The sequence below is a fragment of the Vulpes vulpes genome, chromosome 3 (genome assembly GCF_048418805.1).
Source record: "Vulpes vulpes isolate BD-2025 chromosome 3, VulVul3, whole genome shotgun sequence".
Lineage (NCBI taxonomy): Eukaryota > Metazoa > Chordata > Mammalia > Carnivora > Canidae > Vulpes > Vulpes vulpes.
In genome coordinates, this window is record NC_132782.1 from 4,635,275 (window position 1) to 4,656,762 (window position 21,488).

The 21,488-nt window shown below is 44.3% G+C and overlaps 1 protein-coding gene across 3 annotated transcripts in view; it reads right to left on the minus strand.

Annotated features, from left to right (window-relative positions):
* ACVR1 (activin A receptor type 1) overlaps window positions 1-21,488 on the minus strand; it is a 125,171-nt gene that overhangs the window by 32,324 nt on the left and 71,359 nt on the right. For all 3 annotated transcript variants that reach the window (XM_072751565.1, XM_072751564.1, XM_025994234.2), the window contains 3 exons: window positions 7,262-7,525; window positions 4,836-5,047; window positions 1,356-1,455 (listed from right to left, as the gene is read on the minus strand). In XM_072751565.1, the coding sequence (XP_072607666.1) occupies window positions 1,356-1,455; window positions 4,836-5,047; window positions 7,262-7,525 (576 nt within the window). The remainder of the gene's footprint in view (window positions 1-1,355; window positions 1,456-4,835; window positions 5,048-7,261; window positions 7,526-21,488) is intronic.

Here is a 21,488-nt window from a genome sequence, read left to right on the forward strand (position 1 = left end):
GCTACTGAAATGGCATTGCTTTTATGAAAGTCTTTAGCACTAAACCAACAAAATGCTATAACTGAATTTATACTATTTCCGAAAATGCTCAAGAATATCTACACTAGCAGAAACAGTATGTGTTTTTAAATGGTGCAATACTGTTCTGCCCTTTGGACTCTGGGGTCGGTCTCTGAAAACTGATACTGACATTGGCTGCTCTGTGAATGGTGAGTGGCCATGGGACAGGGGGGTAGGGTAAGCGAGACAGGTAAATGTCGCCTGTCACTGCCTTCTCACTCCTACCCAAATACCCCCGTTCATAATCAAACTGCATGTTAGGCAGCACAAGAGGACGGCCCTGGTTGTGTGTGATGAGCATATCTGGGGCTTTTCTATTTGTATCTTCCCTGCTCACAGTCCACTGTGCAAGAGAAGCATGACATGTGGTTCCCAAAAATTACTGACACCTACAACATGACTCATAAATACCTAGCAAATACAAGTAAAACTAATAAAACTCAGGACTCCCTTCCCCCCCCCCCCCCCCCCCCCACCAAAAAAGGCATTTTGCACCATCTTCGTAGAGGGCAAATCAGCAACTTACAAACAAGCCATAAAAATGTCACAAATTTTGACCCAGGAAACTCCAACTCCTGGGAATTTTTTCTGAGCACTCAAAAGAAAGACGCAATACGTGCAGAAGCTTTCTTGAGTGGTAGCGTTAAAATGAAACAGTCATTCAAAGGACCACAGTTACACTATCTTTTAAAATATTTGTGATGTGTATAGATATGTGGAAATGTGTACGAGCTTAAAACTGAAAGAAGCAACACAAATTGTATACACATTCTAATTGCATCTATATATAAACATGTTCCTAGATGGGGAAAATATGAGACCACAGAGAGAGAGATATTGCTCTTGTTTAAACAAAGCAATTATAAAGGTAGCTTTGGTAAATTTATCCCATTATTTTTAAAGACAGTGGGAGAGTGAGCGGGCTTGGAGGATTGCCATAAGCAAGTGTATTGTCCAAACGCCCACTCGCCTCACATCACTCAATGCCTGCAGCCAGGAGCAGCCATGCTAATTCATTTCTCATGCCTTCCCATCATCCCAAAGGGTCTACTTGCAACTAAAAGCTTTTGACTAGCCATTCTTCAGACTAACTAGCGACAGACTCCTCTGACAAGAATTCCAACAACTTGAGGTGCTCCAACTCAAGTCACAGAGAACAGATACATGGCCACAGCATCTCCTGTTATTTCACAAGCAACAGGCAATGCAAGGCAGATTTTCCAAGTTCTGTCCTACTTCTAGAGCCACTGCTAACATTGCATACAACCCACAAAGAGGAGGAAAAAAAAAATTACCGACACACTCCAACAGTGTGATCTGACGAGCCACTGTTCTTTGTACCAGAAAAGGGAGACCAGAGCCACTTCCTGATGTACACGAATGATCCAATAAATCCTGTGGTTCAAAACAAGGAGAAAAAGAAACTACTGAGAAACAGTTCCAGTTTAGAGTATGAGCATACATATCACTTTAACTTGCATGGAGACGGTGATCCTGGGCCTGGGGCCCATTTGTGTGTATGAGAGCCCCACTGGAGGAAGAACTGGTATTCTTAGGAAAACCAGAATTAGCCCTTTCCCAAACATATGATAGGTTTTCCTGAGGGATAAGTAGTCTTTTCTTGCATCCAGAGTTTTAGAATACAAAATATACATTGAAAAAAACATATATATATATAAGCTGAGTGGACAAAGTCAAAGATGCAAATTAGAAAGTCCAAGAAGCAGGGCTGAGCACACAAGAAAGCAGCCAAATGAGGGACCGGTGGGGCAAAAAGAGGGAAAGGTCTTCAAACCCAAGGCCTGGGCATAACCAACCATGTTCTGCTCTGCTAAGTATCTGTGAAAGGATTCACTTTGATTGACAGGCTAACTAAGGAACTCTAACAGGAACAAACAAATTAGGAACAAGGAACAAACAAGTCTCTAATGTTGTTTCTCTTGCAAAGACTCCAATGGCCACGTGGGTCATCTAGCTGGTACACTCAAGCAGAGAGGGGCCCCTGGATGGAGGTACCCTTTAGGTAAGTGAGGAACAAAAGGATCACAAAGGCTAACCCTCAGTGTCATTTCCAGATGTGAATTATTCACAAATGAGAGAGGGAAAAAAATAAAACTTTCATACAAAACATAAAACCATGCCCAAAACCTACTTCTGAAAATGAACATATTGTGCAAAAAAATCCTCAATTAGTTCATTCCTAAGTTTTCCCTTTTTATCCTCAGTGCAAGCCGAGGAGTAGACATCTCTTTGTATGGAATGGACTATTTGGAATACAGCATATTATGCTCATGGTGATGGAGGTAAGGTTGCAGCAATGTTGAGCTAACATTCCCCAAAGCTCATTCTTTCCCAACATGTTAGCTGGCCTGTTCAAGCAATACATTGATTTGTCTGAATTTCATCTTCTTTTACTTACTCTGAGCACCACTGTGAAGTACTGTTGATCAGCAAAATTACCAAAATCTGAACATCCAAAGGAAGATATTTAGAATCCTTAAAAACCACAAAATGGATAATCAACAAGAAATTGAATGTAGATGAAGTAGTTTCACATCTCCCTAACCATCTCTTTTGCTGTTCTTTTTTCTCTTTATTCATTCAATTTTTTTGAGAGAATAATTCTGAAAATTAAACAAATGCGTTTTTTCATAATGTATAATCGTGATTTTAAATCTAGTTCGTAGACTTAAGGCAAGGCAGTGGCATCCACCAAAGACTAACCAACCTCTACTTCAACTCCTGGGTCCCAAGGCTTCTTTTCCAAGTTAGGAAGCTGTTCAGTAAGACAGGCTTTGTTGAACCACATAAGTGAACATAAATGAGCAAGTATAGAGACCAATAACGACAACTTGCTATAAACAGTGTTCTTCATTGTGCTACTGTTACCGCGATACCCTGTCCTCAGACACCACACAGTTGAGAAGACGATTTTAGCACATGCTCTCATTCCTCTTCCAAACTCAGAGAAACTACATAAACAGTGATTTACGCTAGATAGTCCCGTCCTTGTCCATCGTGGTTAACGGTCCTGGGGAGCCAAGTGCTGACTAAACTACTTAAGAATCTTGCTTTGCTAAAGCTTTGTCAGGATTCAGCTTCATCTCTTGCTACTGACTCCAGGAACTCAGTTACTCTTCCTTGATGTTTGAAGCAAACTTCTGAGCACATTGCTAACGAAAAACTGTATTTCTTCACTTTGGGAAATAGACTGTCCTCACCTCCTCTTTTCCCCAGTTCTGCTATCCCATAATCCAAATATGTAGGTAAAAGGAAGCCAATGAGATACCCTCCTGCCCTTCTTTGACTGGTGGCCCGATGACCGGGAAGGCAGGAGGGTGGGATATTTCCCAGCCTGAATCAGCCACCACCAAATGTCTTAACAACTCGCCAAGGTTGGTCCAAGAATTGCCCTTGAGCTACAAACACTGGTAAGGGCGCGTCTCCTCCAGCACAGAGGAAGCTTAGCTGCGACTTACCACACATTTGGAAGCTTGTTGTCTAGCAGAACAAGACTTAACAGTCTTGTTAAGTCTTGTTAAGACCAACAGAGATGGTCTTAAGGGATGCGTGGCCATGGCCATGACATAAAATAATACCAGATCATGTCAGAAAGGTACAACCTCGATGGTCTTCTATCAAATTATGACAAGGAAAGTCTTGCTTTAGTGTCAGCATGTCTTTAACACCTAGCACACACTAATCTTCACCTTTTCCAGAGGAGGCATCGGACTCAGCATAGTACCGCTTCAGAACGTTATCACTTCTCTCTTCTGCATTTTATGGTAATCTATTTATAGCAAGTGACTCCCTTAAAGTTTCTTTGAAAATAACACTGGACAATTTTTAAAGGTAAAAAGTGTTCATGTGATTTCATCATTTAAAAACATGCAAAAGAATAACTTTAAAAACTGGTGTCTAACCCTGAGCTGTCCACGAAGGTAGCTACTGGCCACATGTTGTTGACTTTTAGCAAATGAAATGTAGTTAGACTGAACTGGTATATGCTGTGAGTGTAAAATATACACCAGATTTTAAAAACTTAGCTTAAAAAAAAAAGAAATTAAGAAAGACATCACATTCATGATTCTTTATGGTTAATGATTATATGTTGAAAGGGTAATAACCATATATTGTTAAATATATGTTGTTAAAATTAATATCACCTATGGTGGGAGGTTTTTAAACTTTTTTTTTGAGTGGCCACTAGGAAATTTAAAATTATATATGTGGCACATGTATTTCTGTTGGAGAGCACTGATTTAACAAATGACTACCCTCCACCAGGGGGCAGCACGGGAGCATGAAAAGTTTAATAGCTGCTTTTTTGGATGTCAAGTTTTAAAGTCTTAAATTACAGGGTGTTAAAATAATCTAGAAGGGAAAGTGATTTTAATATTAAGCAAAGGTGCTTTTTTTGAAGGCACTTTCATTGCTAAAAATAGGGTAACTGAGTTACTCCAAGCTCCCCCCAGAATTAGAGGCAACCGTTCTCTGTACCTTTTCCCTTACTCCCCAAGAGAAAAATAACTACCAAGAAACTATTAAAATAAATCCCCTCCCTCAATGAACATAAACATGTGTCTAAAATAAATGTGCTCACATAGGGGAGACTAAACAGGTGCCAACATGTGCTTGCCCAGGACACAACTGACCAGTGGTATGTGTGCACGTTGTCCAGCCACCAGCTCCTGGTTAGCATTTCAGGGTGGAAATAAGAAAGCATGTTTAGCCATCTTTGTCATGCTTGGGATTCCCTGGGGTCACAAACTCACTGCTAGAGTGCTGTCTCCAACATTGGTGGTGATGAGCCCTTCGATGGTGCCGTACTCCACATCTCTGGGATTGAGGCGTTCTTGATTACGCCTTTTAAATTTTCGGAGAGCGACTCCCAGTAGGCAAGCTAGAAGGCATACTGCAAATACTACGGACAGAATAATGAGGCCGACCTCCAAGTGGAAATTCTGTGTTTCAGGAAAGGATTTCCCTGGAGATGAGGGAGAAAAGGGCAATTGGTGGTAAGGATCACAGTTTACTTATTACTTAGCATAACCAATACCTAACAAGTAGCTCCTGAGCCTGACCACACGGTCTCACAAGTCACAAACTGTTAAAAACTGAAATACTTCCCAATGCCTGGCCACTGGCCTGGTCATTTGAACCATTATTCATTTAGGCACAACCAGAGTTTGAAAAAAATCCACGGAGAACCAACCATATAATTCACATACGTATGCATAAGTACTTTCAAAATATGAAGTACTACACAAATCTCTGGCGCTACTGTTACTAATGCAGACTTGATCTGTACAAATGTTTTATCCTTAGCCCTTCTAGACAGAGATGATGATGTAATATTCCTATGAGAAAGTGCTATCTGAGTTAAAAACAAATTACCCAATCTGTGGTCTCTCTCCTCAGTGTATCTTGGATGTCTACCACTGAATTCTCATTGATCTTTTCACATCACGATTTCTGCCTAGGAACCCATTCATTCATCTGTTCTTTTACTCACTTATTCAATATTCACTCACTTGAAACCTGCATTCACTGATTCACTCACTCGCCTAATCACTCATTCACCCCCTCGCTCGGCATTATCACATTACCCATTCAAACATCCCTGCATTCACTTCAACACTTGCATACCACTCCGGCAAATACAAAGACTTGCTACTTGCCTAGCGATCTAAATAAAAAAATTCCTTGGTTGGATAGTGATAGTTCATAACTGAAAGGTCTCCAAACAATAATCATCTCTGAATGTCTGACCTCTAACGACATGGTGTCACCAAGCCCTGTTTTTCCCCACATAGGCCTTTTCCACATTCCTGCCTCCTTCCACAATCCAAGCACAAGCCTGACATCCTTTCTACATTTCTTTTAACTTTCCAAATCCAAATTAATCAACGACTTGGCACATAATACTCCACGGTACGTGTCATTTGTACGATAAAGTGTAAAACTAATTATATACAACATTAAATTATAAATATGGTGTCTCCCTAATTGAATTAGAAATTCCTTAAGTAAAGAAAATAAATTTTCTATTACAACTCAGTCTTGCAGATTGTGCTGCAGATTAGGAACTTTCCGCACTATAGGTCTTACTTTTGTGTGAGTGTAGATATTTCTTCATGTCCATCCCCTCCAATAATTACAATTTAATTCACAAAGGTTAAGAGTAAAGTTTATTCCATCCGGGACTCTTTTAGTTTTAGCCATTTAAATACTTAATCTCTCTTTTAAATACCTTCTTTTATTATTCAATGATATTTGCATATCAGAATTAACATATGCCTTAAGGTCATCACCATAACTGAAACACTGCAGAGCATAATCTTGCATCAGTTTTTTCCCTTTTTCTTTTTTTCATTTTTCTGTCTCTTCTGCTAGTTGACATTTCTGGCAGTGGACAATCCTAGTAGCCTTTTCACTCCACTTTTTTGGTCTGTTTATTCTTTTGCGAGGCCAAAATTAAGTAATTACGCCTATTAAAATGTTCTATAGGTTAAGAGAATTAACTTTGGCTTGGAGTGAGTCTACAAACACCAAGGAACATTAATATTTGTAGTGACTTTGAGGCAGCAAATTAGGGCTCATTTTATGGGGAAATGGTTTCAGAGGAAGACTGATTTCCACTAGATATGGAATCCATCTAATACAACACAGATTCCACATAAACTACAAGGTTCATGTGAAATCTTACCCAGCTTCAAGCTTCAGTGATGGTTCACTGGGAAATCAGATATGGGAACAAAGGTCAGCGAGGCTTTGTTTCTTTCCTCATGAGGAAGGAAACATATTCCACTCAGCCACCAGAGTCTTCCGTCCCATTTTCCTTCCCACACACCCAATATAGAGATGAGTATTTACCAAGCAGAACTGTTTCAGAAGTTATGACATCATGGTTCCTCGATGGAAAAAGGAGCTATTCACATGCTCATGATCTAGTCAGCCGAGCAAGCCGTCTCTCCCAGATGGCCATTACCTTGCCCACTTACCCAAAGGTATTTATCCTCCTTTTAGACTCCAAAAGGCCATGCCTTTTCCTTCCTCACCTAGAGCTACCTTTCTTTGTCACCTTCTAGTTCAAAAAGCAGGAAGAAAGCCTTGTGACTACTTCCATCTTTAACCCCCACAGAATAAGAACAGCACCAACAGAAACCCTTGATCTAGCAATAGAAAAGTCAACGGGAACCTTTAGTGGGCAGCTGGGCCGTGATGTTCCTGTTACACCAGTCCCCTTGGCAGCACTCCACAGCTTGGCCAGGTGATGGCGGGGTCTTACAGGTCATCTTCCCCTGCTCGTAGACCTGGAAGCAGCCTTTCTGGTAGACATGGAAGCCATCGTTTATGCTCAATGAGGAAAAGCACTGCTGGCCTTCACAATGGTCCTCGTTCCCACAGGAGAGGCCTTCACACACACACATGTAAAGTTTGGGGTTTACCTTGGGCTTCTCATCTGCAAAGGAGCAAGACGAAGCAAAAAAAAACATCACTCTGTAGGTTTTACTCTCATTAGGGGAACAAGACAGTTTCTCCAAGACCATTTCAACACATTTACCAAATAGAAAGTCAGGCCAAGCATCATCACTAGCCATGAGGTGCACATTTTGTTATCTCATACCTTTCACTTGATCAACCAACCACCAAATAACCATCACCTTTCAATATATAAGTACATTTATACAAGCTGTGTACTCTTTTAGATCATACCAGGCCAAAGAATGGTTATCATATACCCGCAAGGCTTCCGACATTGAACTTCCCCCACTGTTGTTTTCACATTATCTTCAGCCTGATGGGCTCTCATCCCAATTTTCTTGCATCAAAATAAAATATTATTCCAGAACATAATGTTCATCACCTTTATTTTATAGGATTTTTTTAAAGGCTCCTAAATATATGGCAATTGTTAATACCAGTCCCTGCTAACTCCATACTAATCCATCAACTAGTAATTCAAGGGATGCTGGTGTTCCTGCCATTGTCTATAATATATCAGTATAATCGAGGGTTCCCAAGGATACAGCCTATAATTACAAATATCTCTTACCAATATTTGCAGCTAGATGCCTAATTTTTCAATAGGAGTAACACTGAAGTTTTCATGTTGAGTACAATGGAAATTCATAGCGGCTTACACATTTTTTAATGGCAGAAAAAAATTGGCACCGATCATTAAAGACGAGGGTACAAGAAGACAAAGAGAACAGAACAATGTTTTAACAGTAAGGTAATAGGTAGGACCACGGGAACAGTCCACACCTAGTAGGTCCAAGGTACGAGAGAAAGAGGCAGAAATGTATCATCCAACAGTGAAGCACACCTAATCAGACCGCCTAATTAACTTCTTCAGGAAACACTCGTTTGTGATCTAATTTTTCAAACCACTCTGCTCTTTCTTTTCCCTTCCCTTGTGAGGATGATCAGTTCATACTTGCTGGTCCCAACAGTTTGCACTAGTAGGGAAGGAAAGTGAAGATAGAATGTAAACAGCCAAGTCCTAGAGGTTCTAAAGCAACGCTCACATTAAAAAAAATTCAGCTTTTAGAAGCTCCCTCCGAAGGTCTATGGCACAGACTGACTGCCTTCTAATTCTTGAACCCCCTGTAGCAGGTCTGTGAGATAACTGCTTCTTTCTTAAAATAACAGGTCGGGTGGCTGTGCTTTCAAGAGGAGACCTTAAGGTAAGGTCTTTGAAAATGTCAAGTTCATTTACACAGATTTGTGTGGGTGTGTGTAGAGACGTGGGTTATCTCAAAAAGAGAAAAGTGTTCTTAATCTTTCTTCTTCCCTCTTCAAAGAAGTGAAAAATAGTTCACTACCCACTGTAATGTGGGTGCCTCATCCCACAGAGTAAGTGCACGCAGACACACAGACACAAGCCTTCTATTTATAATTGACTTGCTAGTTCTTTTGAAAACCACAAGGGGCTCATCCAAGAGCAAAGACATGCCTGAAAGCAGAAAATCCAAAATAGCCGCTGACAGTGTATGTATGTCACCAGTCTCACCCCCGAGAATCAAGAGCCTCAGACATTTTTAATGAGCAAAAATTTTAATGAGCCAAAAGATAGTCTTTATTTTCCCTGCCTAGAGAAACTCCAGCACCAATCTATTTCTATGAGGATGAGAAACATATATGTCTGTTGACATAATCCCGCAAAAAGTTTACACTTGCCAAAAGTGAGTTGAAAGATAATATTTCTAGGGAGTCTAGACTCTTTGCCACTCTTGAATGGCACAGAGTTGGGCTGAGGGTTGCCAACTATGCTGCCCAACAGGTGATGATTCTTTGGAGGAAAATGGATAGGCAGGGTAAAAGGGGGAGAGAGTTAATGGTGTCATGTTGATTTGTTTGTGATCTACAGCAGGGAATTTAAAATACCGTATTTTAAAACTGTGCAAGAATGCATGTGTGAAAATTTGAAACACAAACATATATTTTAAAATCCTAAATATTTTCAAAGGTCATAGATATCCAAAGACACACACTAACACCTTATTATTAAAGAGGTTGTGTCTCCTGACACTGGGTTGGGGCTGACGGGTCAGTGTAAGGATGAAGGGGTAAAATGAAAATAAGGTAAGAGAGTAGCTGTTTGTAGACTGATAATGGACGGAGGAGTGTGGATCCCTTAACTGGCTGTGCCTACGGTCCAGCAGGAGCAACAACAAACTGGTAACGCCAGACAACAGAGACCTCGCTCAGCACTGATTCTATGGAAATAGTCCAGTTACAAAAGAATTGAGGACACCTTGTGGTTATAATTTAAAATGTCAAATTTAAATTAAAAAATAAGATAACGATAATTCACATGCTCTCCGACTGAACACTGCTTTTTAAAATTAGAGCCCTTGGGGTGCCTGGCTGGCTCAGTGGTGGAACGTGCAACTCTTGATCTTGGGGTCACGAGTTCAAGCCCCAAGTAGGGGGTAGAACCTCCTTAAAAATAAATAAATAAATAAACAAACAAACAGACAATAAATAAATAAATAAAAAGCCAGAGTCCAAACTGAACCCCTGCTCCACAGACAGAAGGTGTGGACTGCCCTTCCAAGGTCCCTATCTTTTGACAGGATGTGGGGACAGTCTGACAGATGTTTGGAATGTAACTGAAAGAATTTTGCCAGCACTGAGCACCTTCAAGTAAATACCATCTTCAGTAAAAGTCAACTCACCACACCCAACTATGCAGCGCACACCAGCATCGCGGGTCATAAACTGTAATCAGAGCTTATCCTGTGGGGATCATAAACTAAGTCAAAGGGATTCATTCATTTATTAAACACTCTCCTTGAATCTTTATATTCTTCCCCTAGTTGTATACAGATGGCCACGAGTTGACTACTTTTAAATAGGTCATTCTTTTTAAGGTGTCAAAAACTAGAGTTTTCATATCCTCACCTCCACAATCAAGAAAAAGAAAAAAGGAGGAGAAAGATGGTTATTAATGATATGTGATATTAAATTAATCTCTGCTCTGAGGGCCCATGAGCTCAGTCCAGGGGTTAGCTAATGGAAAAAATACAAAACCTTCACCAGCTTCACTTCCAATTTTGCTTCTCACCAACATTCAACCTTCCTAATTTGTACATTTCCATATAACTAATTAGCAGAGCCCTTCATGAATCGATTTTTTTATATACCACCAAAGATGAATGAAGACCCCCAATTCTAAGTATATCAGAATGACCACACGCAGCACACACATGCCTGCAGGCACACACACACTCATGAACTGCCACTTTGGCAGTTTCATTCGACATGTGTGGATTAGTCGAAGAGATGCCAGAAAGATTTCTGAGCCCGGATTACTAAGTCAACCAGGAAGGTTAAAAGCAAGGTGGTAACATTTTCAGATCTTAACATCCACAATTCTAAGAGCACACAGCAGGCCCCAAAATGGCTGTGACTCACTCTTTTAGTCTGATCAAAAATTTAGGAATAACCATAACATGTGTGGGCCTGTGATACTTTATTTGGAGTGGGGCTGGGGGGCACACAGGATGCAAGAATTATCACAAAATCCCTTGTAGGGCCCGGGGTAGGAATGTAATCTCTCAGACACTGATGTGAATTCAGTACGTACTGAGGTACACCGAGGCCTGGACAGTCACCTTCTGTGACTTTCGACAACACAGACAGGAAGCGCCGTATCTGACATGAAGTATTTTACACTTGCCTGTGCAAATAACTAGGAAGTGCCCTGGCAGAAAGCAGCAAGTCTACTCCACCTAATTGACACTCATTTAAATAATTCAGTAATTTAAATGTCAAGCCAGAGGTATTCCCTCTCTGTGAAGCTCACCCACATTGTTTGTTCTAAGAGGCACCTCCCAGTATTACTCAGTGTTATGGCTGGCACCGTGTGCCCTCTGTATCACCAGAACCAAGTCCCTGTGAACAGACTGGGAGGAGCGGGGAGTCCTCCACTCCCAGCCAGTCCTGGGAGGACTGCGGGCTGGCGCTACAACCAGAGGCACAGGCTCAGAATCTCAAATCTTTTAAAAGACCTTTCTTGTTCTGGGCGATGCTCTGCTCACTTCTGGACACAACTGCTCTCATCACCTAACCATAGACCATCACAAGAAAAGGCAGAGCAAAGAGCACTGTGGACTTTTTAAGAATGTCCACAGTTTCACATCACCCTGTAGCTCAGAGTAAAAGTATTCACATCAACGTTTTAGGGGGGACTTAAGAAATCTTACCACAACACTATGGGTTCATCATCCACATTCTTAGTCACGTACTCCAGAATACTTGAAAGCATTTAAGCTGATTATCAATCTAAATGGTGCACAAAACCTCATATTTCCCACTGAAGTCTGACACAAAAGACAAATGAGAAAATGCCACCAGTAAACCAGTCTGCAGCCATGACCCCAGAGATCAGCAAAAGGAACAGACTTGAATTTCTCAGAAACTCACCACAAAGCAGCACAAGTAGCAATGTGGTGACTACACTACTACACTATTCTTACAAAAGTCATATAGCTCAGAACCTGATAGGCTAAAAAGGGAACCCCAAACATCCCTGGACTCCTTCCAACAGTATAAATGATTCATTCATTTGAAATGACAGCTTCTATTAGGCTTATTAGATATGGGGGGGGGGCGGGGGGAGTCCTCCCATGGCCTCCTAATCCATAAGTGCAGCTTGGCACTTCTCCAGAATCAGAAAGCATTTGAGATCTCTGGCATTAAACAAAGGCTCAGGGATGGATTTTGCAATGCCAGGTATCACTGCCAGAAGCCTGCTCCTAAGACAGAAACACAAAGGTCAGTCTGGAACGCCCAGGGAAAGGCATTTGATGGTCTGACAAGAAGGCAAGCTATATGCTTGGGAAGACAATACCCCAAGAGTCTAAATGGTCTCATTATAAAACACTCAGACAGGGAACCCAAATCACTGCTTTTTTGGGTTTGTTTGTTTGTTTTCTGATCAGAGAAGCCCATACCCTGCAAAGTTGTAAAGCCAAGAAGAAAACATATTCCAGGAGTTAAGAAAGATCGAATAGGATCACATATACATTAGAATAACAACAACAAAACATGATTTCATGATTCCCAAGATTTTGAAAATGACAATAGCTACAAATATGCCCTAACCTCCAGCATTCTGGAACTGAGTAGATGGCATCCCCATTGAGATGTAGTCCTCTCTGCCTTCCATGATTGTTGAAATGGGTTAATGTGGCCACAAGTCCTGGTAGAGCTGATCCCCACCTCTTTAGGCTGCCCTCACCACGCCTCCGTTGTCAGAAGGCCTCTCTTGCTCCAGGATGTCAGGTCCTTTAGGCACAGAATTTCCCCCACAGGTAAAGCTTATTAGCTCCCTCCCTGCTGACTCCCCATTTATGTATTCACACTCACTTCCCCCTTGGAGAAACCTTTGTTAATACCCTCAAATTTCAAGTAGGACCCACCTGCATACACTCACATGCGTGTATCTGTCCGGCTACTGAATGAGCATGTCTTTCCTCTCGACTAGGAGTACCATGAGGGTAGGAACTAAGCCTATTCTGCCCACTGGTATATCCCTGCGCCCCCACCTGCCTCAGTAATTGACAGGAGTACCAGCCTGATGAATATTTGCTTCAGAATGAATTCACAGAAAGGATTTAGAGGTGGGAAGAGACATGATGCTGGTTTTCAGAGCAGACTGAGCCTATAAAGTCTTTAAATGTCAGCAGAGATCTTAAGGCAAGGCTTAGTCACTGAGCCAGCATGTCTGTGCAAACCACTTCTTCGTAGAGGAGCTCACCATAGCGTCACATCTGTTCACCTACTCCGGCTTACAAGTGTAGAAAATTAATACTTGTTGTGGTGCAGTAGGTGTTCTGTTTGCCTATTTGTCTGTTAGAAGAAAGAGGTAAAATACAAAAGTCCCTAAAAACAAGACATTATTTAATACATTAATAGAACAGCAGGGCTTTCAGGAATGGTCCTTCCTTAGATGGCTGATGTGAGGACTCTGGGCTACTACGATGCTCAGGTGACCAGAACGATCAATACAAAGTAAGCGCCTTGACTCCAGCCACGTGAGGGGGGTCATGCGGGACTTGCCTGCTTGGCAGTGAAAAAGATGCCCCTGGTTTTTGCTGCCACTTTTCTCCTCTCGGTGAAAGTAATGGCGTTTTCAGCAGGGAATGGGGAAGAGTGAATTACATCATTTTCCCTTCCTTGCTTTGCTCAAGGTGATAAGGATTCCCAAGTCATCCTGCATTTGAACTGCTGAAGCTGAGAGGGGAAAAAAAAAGTGCCATCTGTTTATTTTGTGTCTGGGCTGACTCCTTGTCTCTGAAATAATCCCTGTAAATTAAGCCCTATTGCAGCAACCACACCTTCCATTTCAAAGCCAAAAACTTGGTCTGTGTTTAAGTGACTAACAAGTGAAAGAACATTGTCGGGTATTGACCTAAGACAATATTGGTCTGTCTTTTCCATGCTTTTTATGATTCCCAGAACGTAGCAAAGACACGGCTTTCACACTTACACCATGTCTATGAAGCAACTCTTTAATAGGGGGAAAATAATGACCCCTTTCTTCATCGTGTCTTCAAACTTCTTGAATCTCTGCTTCAGAGAAAGAAATGATTACAAGGCCTAATGGGAATTACCTACTAAGGAATTCTTTTAAAGACCAGAAAACATCCCCACCCCATATACGGACAGTGCCCGGGTCTGAGCAAAGTTCCACTTACAGGAAGAGTAACAGTACCACAGTCTGGGGGTGAAGAGAAAAAGACCGGGTGCATTTCAGGAGGGACGCCTGGGTGGCTCAGTAGGTTAAGTGTCTGCCTTCAGCTCAGGTCATGATGCCAGGGGTCCTGGGATCGAGTCCCGCAGCGGGTTCCTTGCACAGCAGGGAGCCTGTCACTCCTTCTGCTTAGACTCTCGCGCTCGCTCGCTCTCTCTCTCTCACTCTCTCTCGCTCTCTCTCTGACAAATAAATAAATAAAATCTTTTTTTAAAATAACCAATTCAGAGAAGCCATTCCTTGTTTAGATTTGAAGAGAACCAGCGATGTAGTCCCATCTAGCCAATGTTGAGACTGGAAGGTCTGTTCACAGTGTGGGAAGACGTGTGCCTGACTCATGTGGTTGTCTCTCAACGCTCCACCGGCTAACTGGGGAGCACGTGGCTTGCTCCAGTGAAGGTTTCCTAGCCAGGCTCTGTATTAAAAATTCTGGTGGTAGGAAACCTCAACCAAGGGCTCTACGTGGGATAGGACAGTGGAGAAGGAACTACAGGGTGGCTTCGACACCAGGCTCCCACCTCTATTTGCCCTTCTGTGCCCTACCAGTGCCTGGGCCTTCAAGGTTGCCAATCTTGGCTCTACTTACCAGCAGCAAACCACTACCACACCCCACAGCCTTTCTGGAAGCTTTCAAACCACAGAGATAAATCCCTCAGAAGATGGGCAGGGCTACAATTTGTTGAACAACAGTCTTAGAATGCCAGCCTCCAGGCATCGCAGCACCCAAAGCCAAAGGTAAAAATGTCCAGAATTAGTTAAATTCCTCCCCTCTAGCTCCCTACCCTACCCCACCCCAGGAAAACCACAGAGGGATCAAGGTGCTCTCTAGACTATTTTCTGTCCAGCCTGGATGGAGCCCAAGAGATCTGGATATCCAAGGGTAAAAAACTGGGGCAATGATCAGGCCTCTGATACTGCTACTTCTCTATCCCCGGATTTCCCAATTCATGCCCTAAGGCCCTACCAGGTCCAGAAGGCTATGCAAGGTTCATTACGAGAGGAATCCTATGCCTTCAATCCCATGAATTGGGACTGAATTCCAACCTTTAACTTGATCTTTGCTTTGTATATCTCCTTTCTCCTATCAATCTAATTAATATGGTCCATAAGAATGTACTAATTCCCAAATTCAACACTTAAGAAGATTGGCTTATTAGTCATAGACTAAAGGATCCTACCGTCACCATGACATAGTTGAGTCTGGGTCATTGTGAGCTTATTCTTTTTTACCCCTGAGCCCGCAGAAAAGGCTCCAGGTACCTACACTCAAGGTAGAAACCAAGCATTTTTTGAGAGTGCTGTGACCCAGAGCTGGTTTTGCAAACACTCGTTCCCTCCCCCACCCCACCCCCCAATCTCTATGGCACAGCACACCGATCCTACTTCCACAATCATCTCGGACCTTGGCAGAAGAAAGGCAGCTAAATCTGAGATGTGTCACGAGGCCACTGGCTGGGGAGCAAGAATATCTAAACACACACTAAGGCGAAAGCAACAGGCCAGAGTTTCCACAGACTCCCACTGGCTCCTGTAGCTGCAGAGCACTGACAGCCTAAAGATAACCCAAGTATCTACGAAGGGTCACTTTTAAATAGTAGCTATAATACCACCAGTCATTTCAGAAGTATTTCCTTCCAGAGCCCGCTTCCATCCACACTGACATGCCAACTGTGCCCAACAACGGCAAGCCCGCTGAAGAGATGAAAGCCCAGAAGGAAATGGAAGGAGTCCCAAGGGGGAAGAGAGCCCTGTAACATGCTGTGATTCTATTCCATGTCCACATTTGGACCACTGAGCAAGAATCATTTAGCAAAGAGACACTGGGTAGAAGTGATCTAGTGACAGTCATGGGCGATTAAAGGGCAGATAGAAAACCAAACCAAACAGTTTAACTCAAGGCCTCCCCATCCTAAAACTGAGCGAGTACAAACCACGGATATCTACCTTCCAGGAGTTTTTCAGGAAAGCTATTACCTCCACGAGAAAACATCTACCTCTCGGTCTCCTGGACCACAGCGTGGCTGGGCAAAGAGCACCGTACGGAGTCTTCAGCTCGTACTGTACGTCCTGCAGCCCCTGTGACCAGCCACCAGCCCCAGAAGTGCCAAAGGGAACTGCTCAGAAGAGGCTGCTACCTCTTTTCGTCCTCTTAAGCCAAGGTCACGGGTCCCAAGACCTTCCTAGGAACCACTGAAGTCCACTCAGCCCCCCACCGACCCACCAAAGTGAGTCCTCACTGTCCTAAATGGCAGTCGGCCAGGGGCTGGTGTACAAGGGACAGGTGCTCCGTGGGCTATTTTCAGTTGCTATCGGCTCAATCGGGAGCCGCACATGCTCCGTACACAGGCCAGTCTGGGTTGCGTTTCAAACTCCAGGCAGCCAAGAGACACACACCTTGCCCAGCTGCCAGGGAGCCAGCTGCCCGGTGCTCCTCCCAAGACGGGAGCAATGAAGACAGTGTAACCTGGCCAGCCGACATGCCAGCGAGCAAGCCCTACCTCGCATGTCACTGCCTGGGTTATTCTGAGCCGGGCTTATTGACACTCCATGGCAACACAGGAACAAAGGGCCAGCAAGAGGGATTTAAATGTCCTGCAAAAGTTGCTAGAAAAGTCAGCAGTTCAGGCTTCTGTTTTCGTAATAATAAAAGTAGCGGCTGAATTATTATTAGATTATTATTTGCCTCTCCAGTTATTGTTATTTGTGAACAATAATCACCAAGGTCCCCTCTCGGAGCTACGGTTTTGTTTTCGTTTTGTTGCCACCCTTACGTTGCTATAGTTGGGACAGCTCCAAAAATACAACCGGCAGGCCTGTGCACCACCCCAGCAGCCCGGCACGGCTGGTTTGCCTCATCTGCTTACCGCTTGCCATATCCTGTGGTCCACGTCCACCATACAACTCTGAAAACACACCAACTGCCCCTCCTTCACCTTTTGGTAGCCCTCACTGCCCCCAGGATAGGAGGCAACCAGCTCAGGACGGCAGGAGGGCCAGGCCAGCAGGACCTTTAGTCCTAACCCATCCCCCTTCATACAGCTGCCCTGGCCAGACTGGGACGGCCCAGGTGGTGTCCTCCAACCCCAGCCACCACTTCTCTGGGGGAGGCCCTTCCCCGCGCCCCAAGTCTTTCCCAGTGCTTCCTCCGCTGCATTATGTGTCGATCCTGCTGGGCTCCCTGGCCCGTGGTCCCCAATCCCAGCCCAGGAGGATAGGAGGCCCTTCCTGTTGCACCCTGGCACCGGCAAAACCCTGGCCTTGGGCAGCTAGACGGGGCTCCCTGACGTGACGCTCCCACCCCGCCGACATCACGGCGCCCACCAGCAACCCCTGCTCACCCACGGGGTACCGCGGGGCTACAGCGGGTTCTCCTCCCAAACCCACAATAAAGTCTTTGAAAGATGTGCTGCCGCCATCCCCTCGGGACAGGCCAGTCGTCCCGGGGACTCCTCTGCATCACACTGGCTGTGCCCGCGGCCCACGGGACAAGCCGCTCACTGCCAAGTGCCCCCGGAGCACCCACGGCCAGGCCTGCCGCAGGAGTGACGCTGCCCAGGGCAGGCCCCCCATAGCCGGCCACCCGCCACCGCCACCTGCCGCCCGCGGTCTCCATCGCCACTGTGGGCACAGCCCGGCCGGCCAGGTGACCCATGCACACCGACACCCGGGCGGAGCAGGGAGATGCCCGGCGTGTGTCCTGAGAAAGGCCAGGGCCTGCCCCCTTCAGAGGACACCCCTCGACCAGCAACCCCATCTGCCCGCCAAACGTCACCCCGCTCTGCATGACTGACACCGTGAGTCATGACCCCTTGGCCGGGGCCAAGCCCCAGAGAAGCAGCGACTGCCTGACCCTGCACGGCACCTGGCACTGCACCTGGCACTGCACCACCACGGAACCCCAGTCTCTGGGGGTGGCCTCAAGGTGCCCCGGGGTGGCTCGGTGGGGGCTCAGTGGGGGGCGAGGGCCGCAGAGGCCTACACAGGGTCACCGCCGGTTACGGGGGGATGTTCACTCTGTCCTGTTTGGGGGGATCATCACCTCCTCCTTCCCGAGAGCAATTTCCCTGCGCCTCCTACCCCCGTCTCCCTCTCCGCCCCAGGCTCACACCCATGTCCCCGCATGTCCCCGCTCGGAGCCCGGAGGCCGCCAAGCAGGGAGCAGCGCTGCAGCCTCAGCGCCCGGCTGCGGGGCACACACCTGCACCTCCCTCTCCCTGTCAGACCTCCGGGGAACGGGGAGGGGGCGGGGGGCAGGCTTCATGACCTTGTGGAAAACACACGAGGTCCGAGCCAGCGCTGCTGCAGGCCCCACCGGCAGCGGCCGGGGCACTCACCCGGGGCGGCAGAGGTCACGGGGCCGCGAGCTCGGGGACACAGCGTGGGCGCCTTCTCTGAACCACCGGGCCACCACCCGAGCTCGGGGACACACTGTGGACGCCTTCTCTGAACCGCTGGGCTACCACCCATTCCTGGGTCAGGAAATCGATTTAGTGGTTCAAGACCAGACCAGGTCTCTCGCTTTCTTTTTAAACAAAATAAAGCCAAACAGAATGGGGGGGGGGGGGGGGAGGAGTAACATGGGAGTACATTAAACACCTTAAGAGTGACTTTTTTTCATGACTTTTTTTGTTTCAGATGCGTGTGGGTCCGACTCTAAAATGTTTCTCACTGTGAGTCACAGTGAAAAGTTTGAAAGTCACCCCACCCTGTGTCTTACATGATCTTGGAACTGACAGGAGTTCTGAGTAATTATGACGACTGCGTATAATAATTATCCATGGAAGCTCGCCTGAGGTCACGCTGGGCTGCAGAAGGAAGTGCGAGGCCGCTTAACAGTGTTCGGGGAATTGCAAAGTCATTTTTTATTGTGTCTTGTCTTCCATGGTGGTTATTTCTTCCCAAGAGCAAAAGTTGCATATATGACACACCTACAAATCTCCTGCTTCACTAGTCGTTCCATAAAGAGAAGATGGGATCCATCTTCTCCTTCTTGAGACCTGTCTTCATGAAAGAGAAGCCTAGAAGCAACTGCACTGCCCTCTCACTGCTGACCACAAGGAAATCATTTATCGAGCGTAGGTCTTAGATTTTTCGTATCTGTTCAATATTTGACTTAGATTGAATTTTTAGATTCTCCACACCCTACTGACACTACCCATCTCTCATATAAATGCACTGAATGTGAATGTTTTAAAATGTCCACTGGGGGGTGGGGGTGGAGGGCTGGTGTGGCTTTAGTTTAACTAACCACAGCCAAAACAAACGTTCCCCAAGAAGTAAAAGCTAAATGGAAGCTTTGTCATAGTTCACCTTACATCAACTAATACACCACCATCCTGTTAGATAAGAAAATCTGACAACAAAGAAGCAGTATCTTCAAAGGGTGCAGCTCCATCAGATATTTACAGTTTAGGTCCTAGTAGTGAGCAGCCAATAGCTCGGTATTTCTCATCTCTCTCCCCAAAGAGTCTCTCATTTGATGATGTGTTGGTAAAAAGATTTTATTCTGAACAAAAGGGACAAATTATAGTAATGTGAAATGAGAGCAACAAATTTAATAGAGACATTTCTCTTACATTCATTCTTTCAACCCCTTCAAGAACTTCCTGAATCTTCAATAATGAGAAATTCAAAGAAAGGCTTATTCTATTCTTCTCCCACAGTGGCAAAGAGGGGCACCTTTGTGGACCCTAACAAAAAGTCTATTGAAGTTAGCCCCTTCCTTCCCTCATTGGGTAATTGGGGTGGAAAGTCTGAGTGGTGGTGGTTTTGGAAAGAGTAAAATCAAGTCAGCCCACAAAATAATTTAGAACTTGGCCATCTTCTCTAGGACAGGCCAAAATCTCTTACAACAAAACTCTGCACAAGGCCAGCCCTCGTTGCTACAATCAAATCAAACTATGGCTCGTAAATTTGATAAAATGTGGGTCATCTTAGCTTAGAAATATTTCTGAAGCAATATTCCATTTTAAGTATTTGTGTCATGGACGTCACCTGCAAATGCTCTCAGGGACAAAGGGGAAGCCAAACATGTAGGTTCTGAAACAAAAATGGACTTCTCCCCAGTGGCGTAACAGCAATATTAGAGCATGATTAGTTTTATTAATGGGAAGGGAAAGGAAGGATATACGGATAATTAGGACTCAAGTGCTCTTCTCAGTAAGAGCAAATAAAACTCTTGCTGCAGCTAGAATTGTGTATATATAATGAACATGAAAAATGAATACTGGTGTGAAAGATGAGAAATAAAAAAACACAAACCCAGGTGAAGGAGCCTGATCATTTGCTATTACAAGCTCTCATCTCAGCTCTCAGACTGGACTGAGCTGGATTCTAGATGCACCAGACATAATGTGGATGTGGATATAGCTAATTTAAGGTACCCCCTGCCAAAAGAAGCCAAATTTTGAAGAGGATGGATAATGATTGAAACTCTTGAACACCATCTCTTAAAGTATGTGGTACCTTTTGTTGGCTGTGTAACCTCAAGCAGGAGTTTTAAACAATTCAAAGGCTCATCTCCCAAAAGCCTATCTCATTAGGGTAATCATGAGGATTTCAGGAAATGATGCATATGATTTGGGAGACAAAGGGGAAGAAGTCTTGCTTGCTTTTATTTTTTATTTTTTCTAACTAACTAAAAAGAGTGCATTACTCAACAAAATATACTGGAACAAAATCTCTATGACTTTCTTATTTATGCCCCGATAATACCACTTAGCTTCACTGAAGCACAATCAATAAGGTCCCATAACTACTCTGCAAACATCAAACATGGGCTACTTTCTTTTAAACTTGGTAGTCTAAAGGTCTGCACTAGACCATCTTTGGGGCTAGTATAAAGGTTTTAGTTGTCTACCCTATTATTTACCTCTTTTGGTTAAGTATTTTGTACTTCACATTTGCTCTATGACTAATGTTGAATATATTAGAGTGTATTACAATTAGGGATTCTCAGTGTTTTTTTTTTAATTCCTAGTAAATATACAAAAACAAAGAGTCTTTTCATAGAACATGCTATTGACAGTTACCAAGGAGTTGAGTCATGGAGGGAAGACAGGACTACGGCAACTGTTATTATGATTAGAGTACTCTAGGCTGTAGCACTCTGGATATTCTGGTTTAAGGGGGAAAAAATAGTTATTGCAAGTAGAGGATG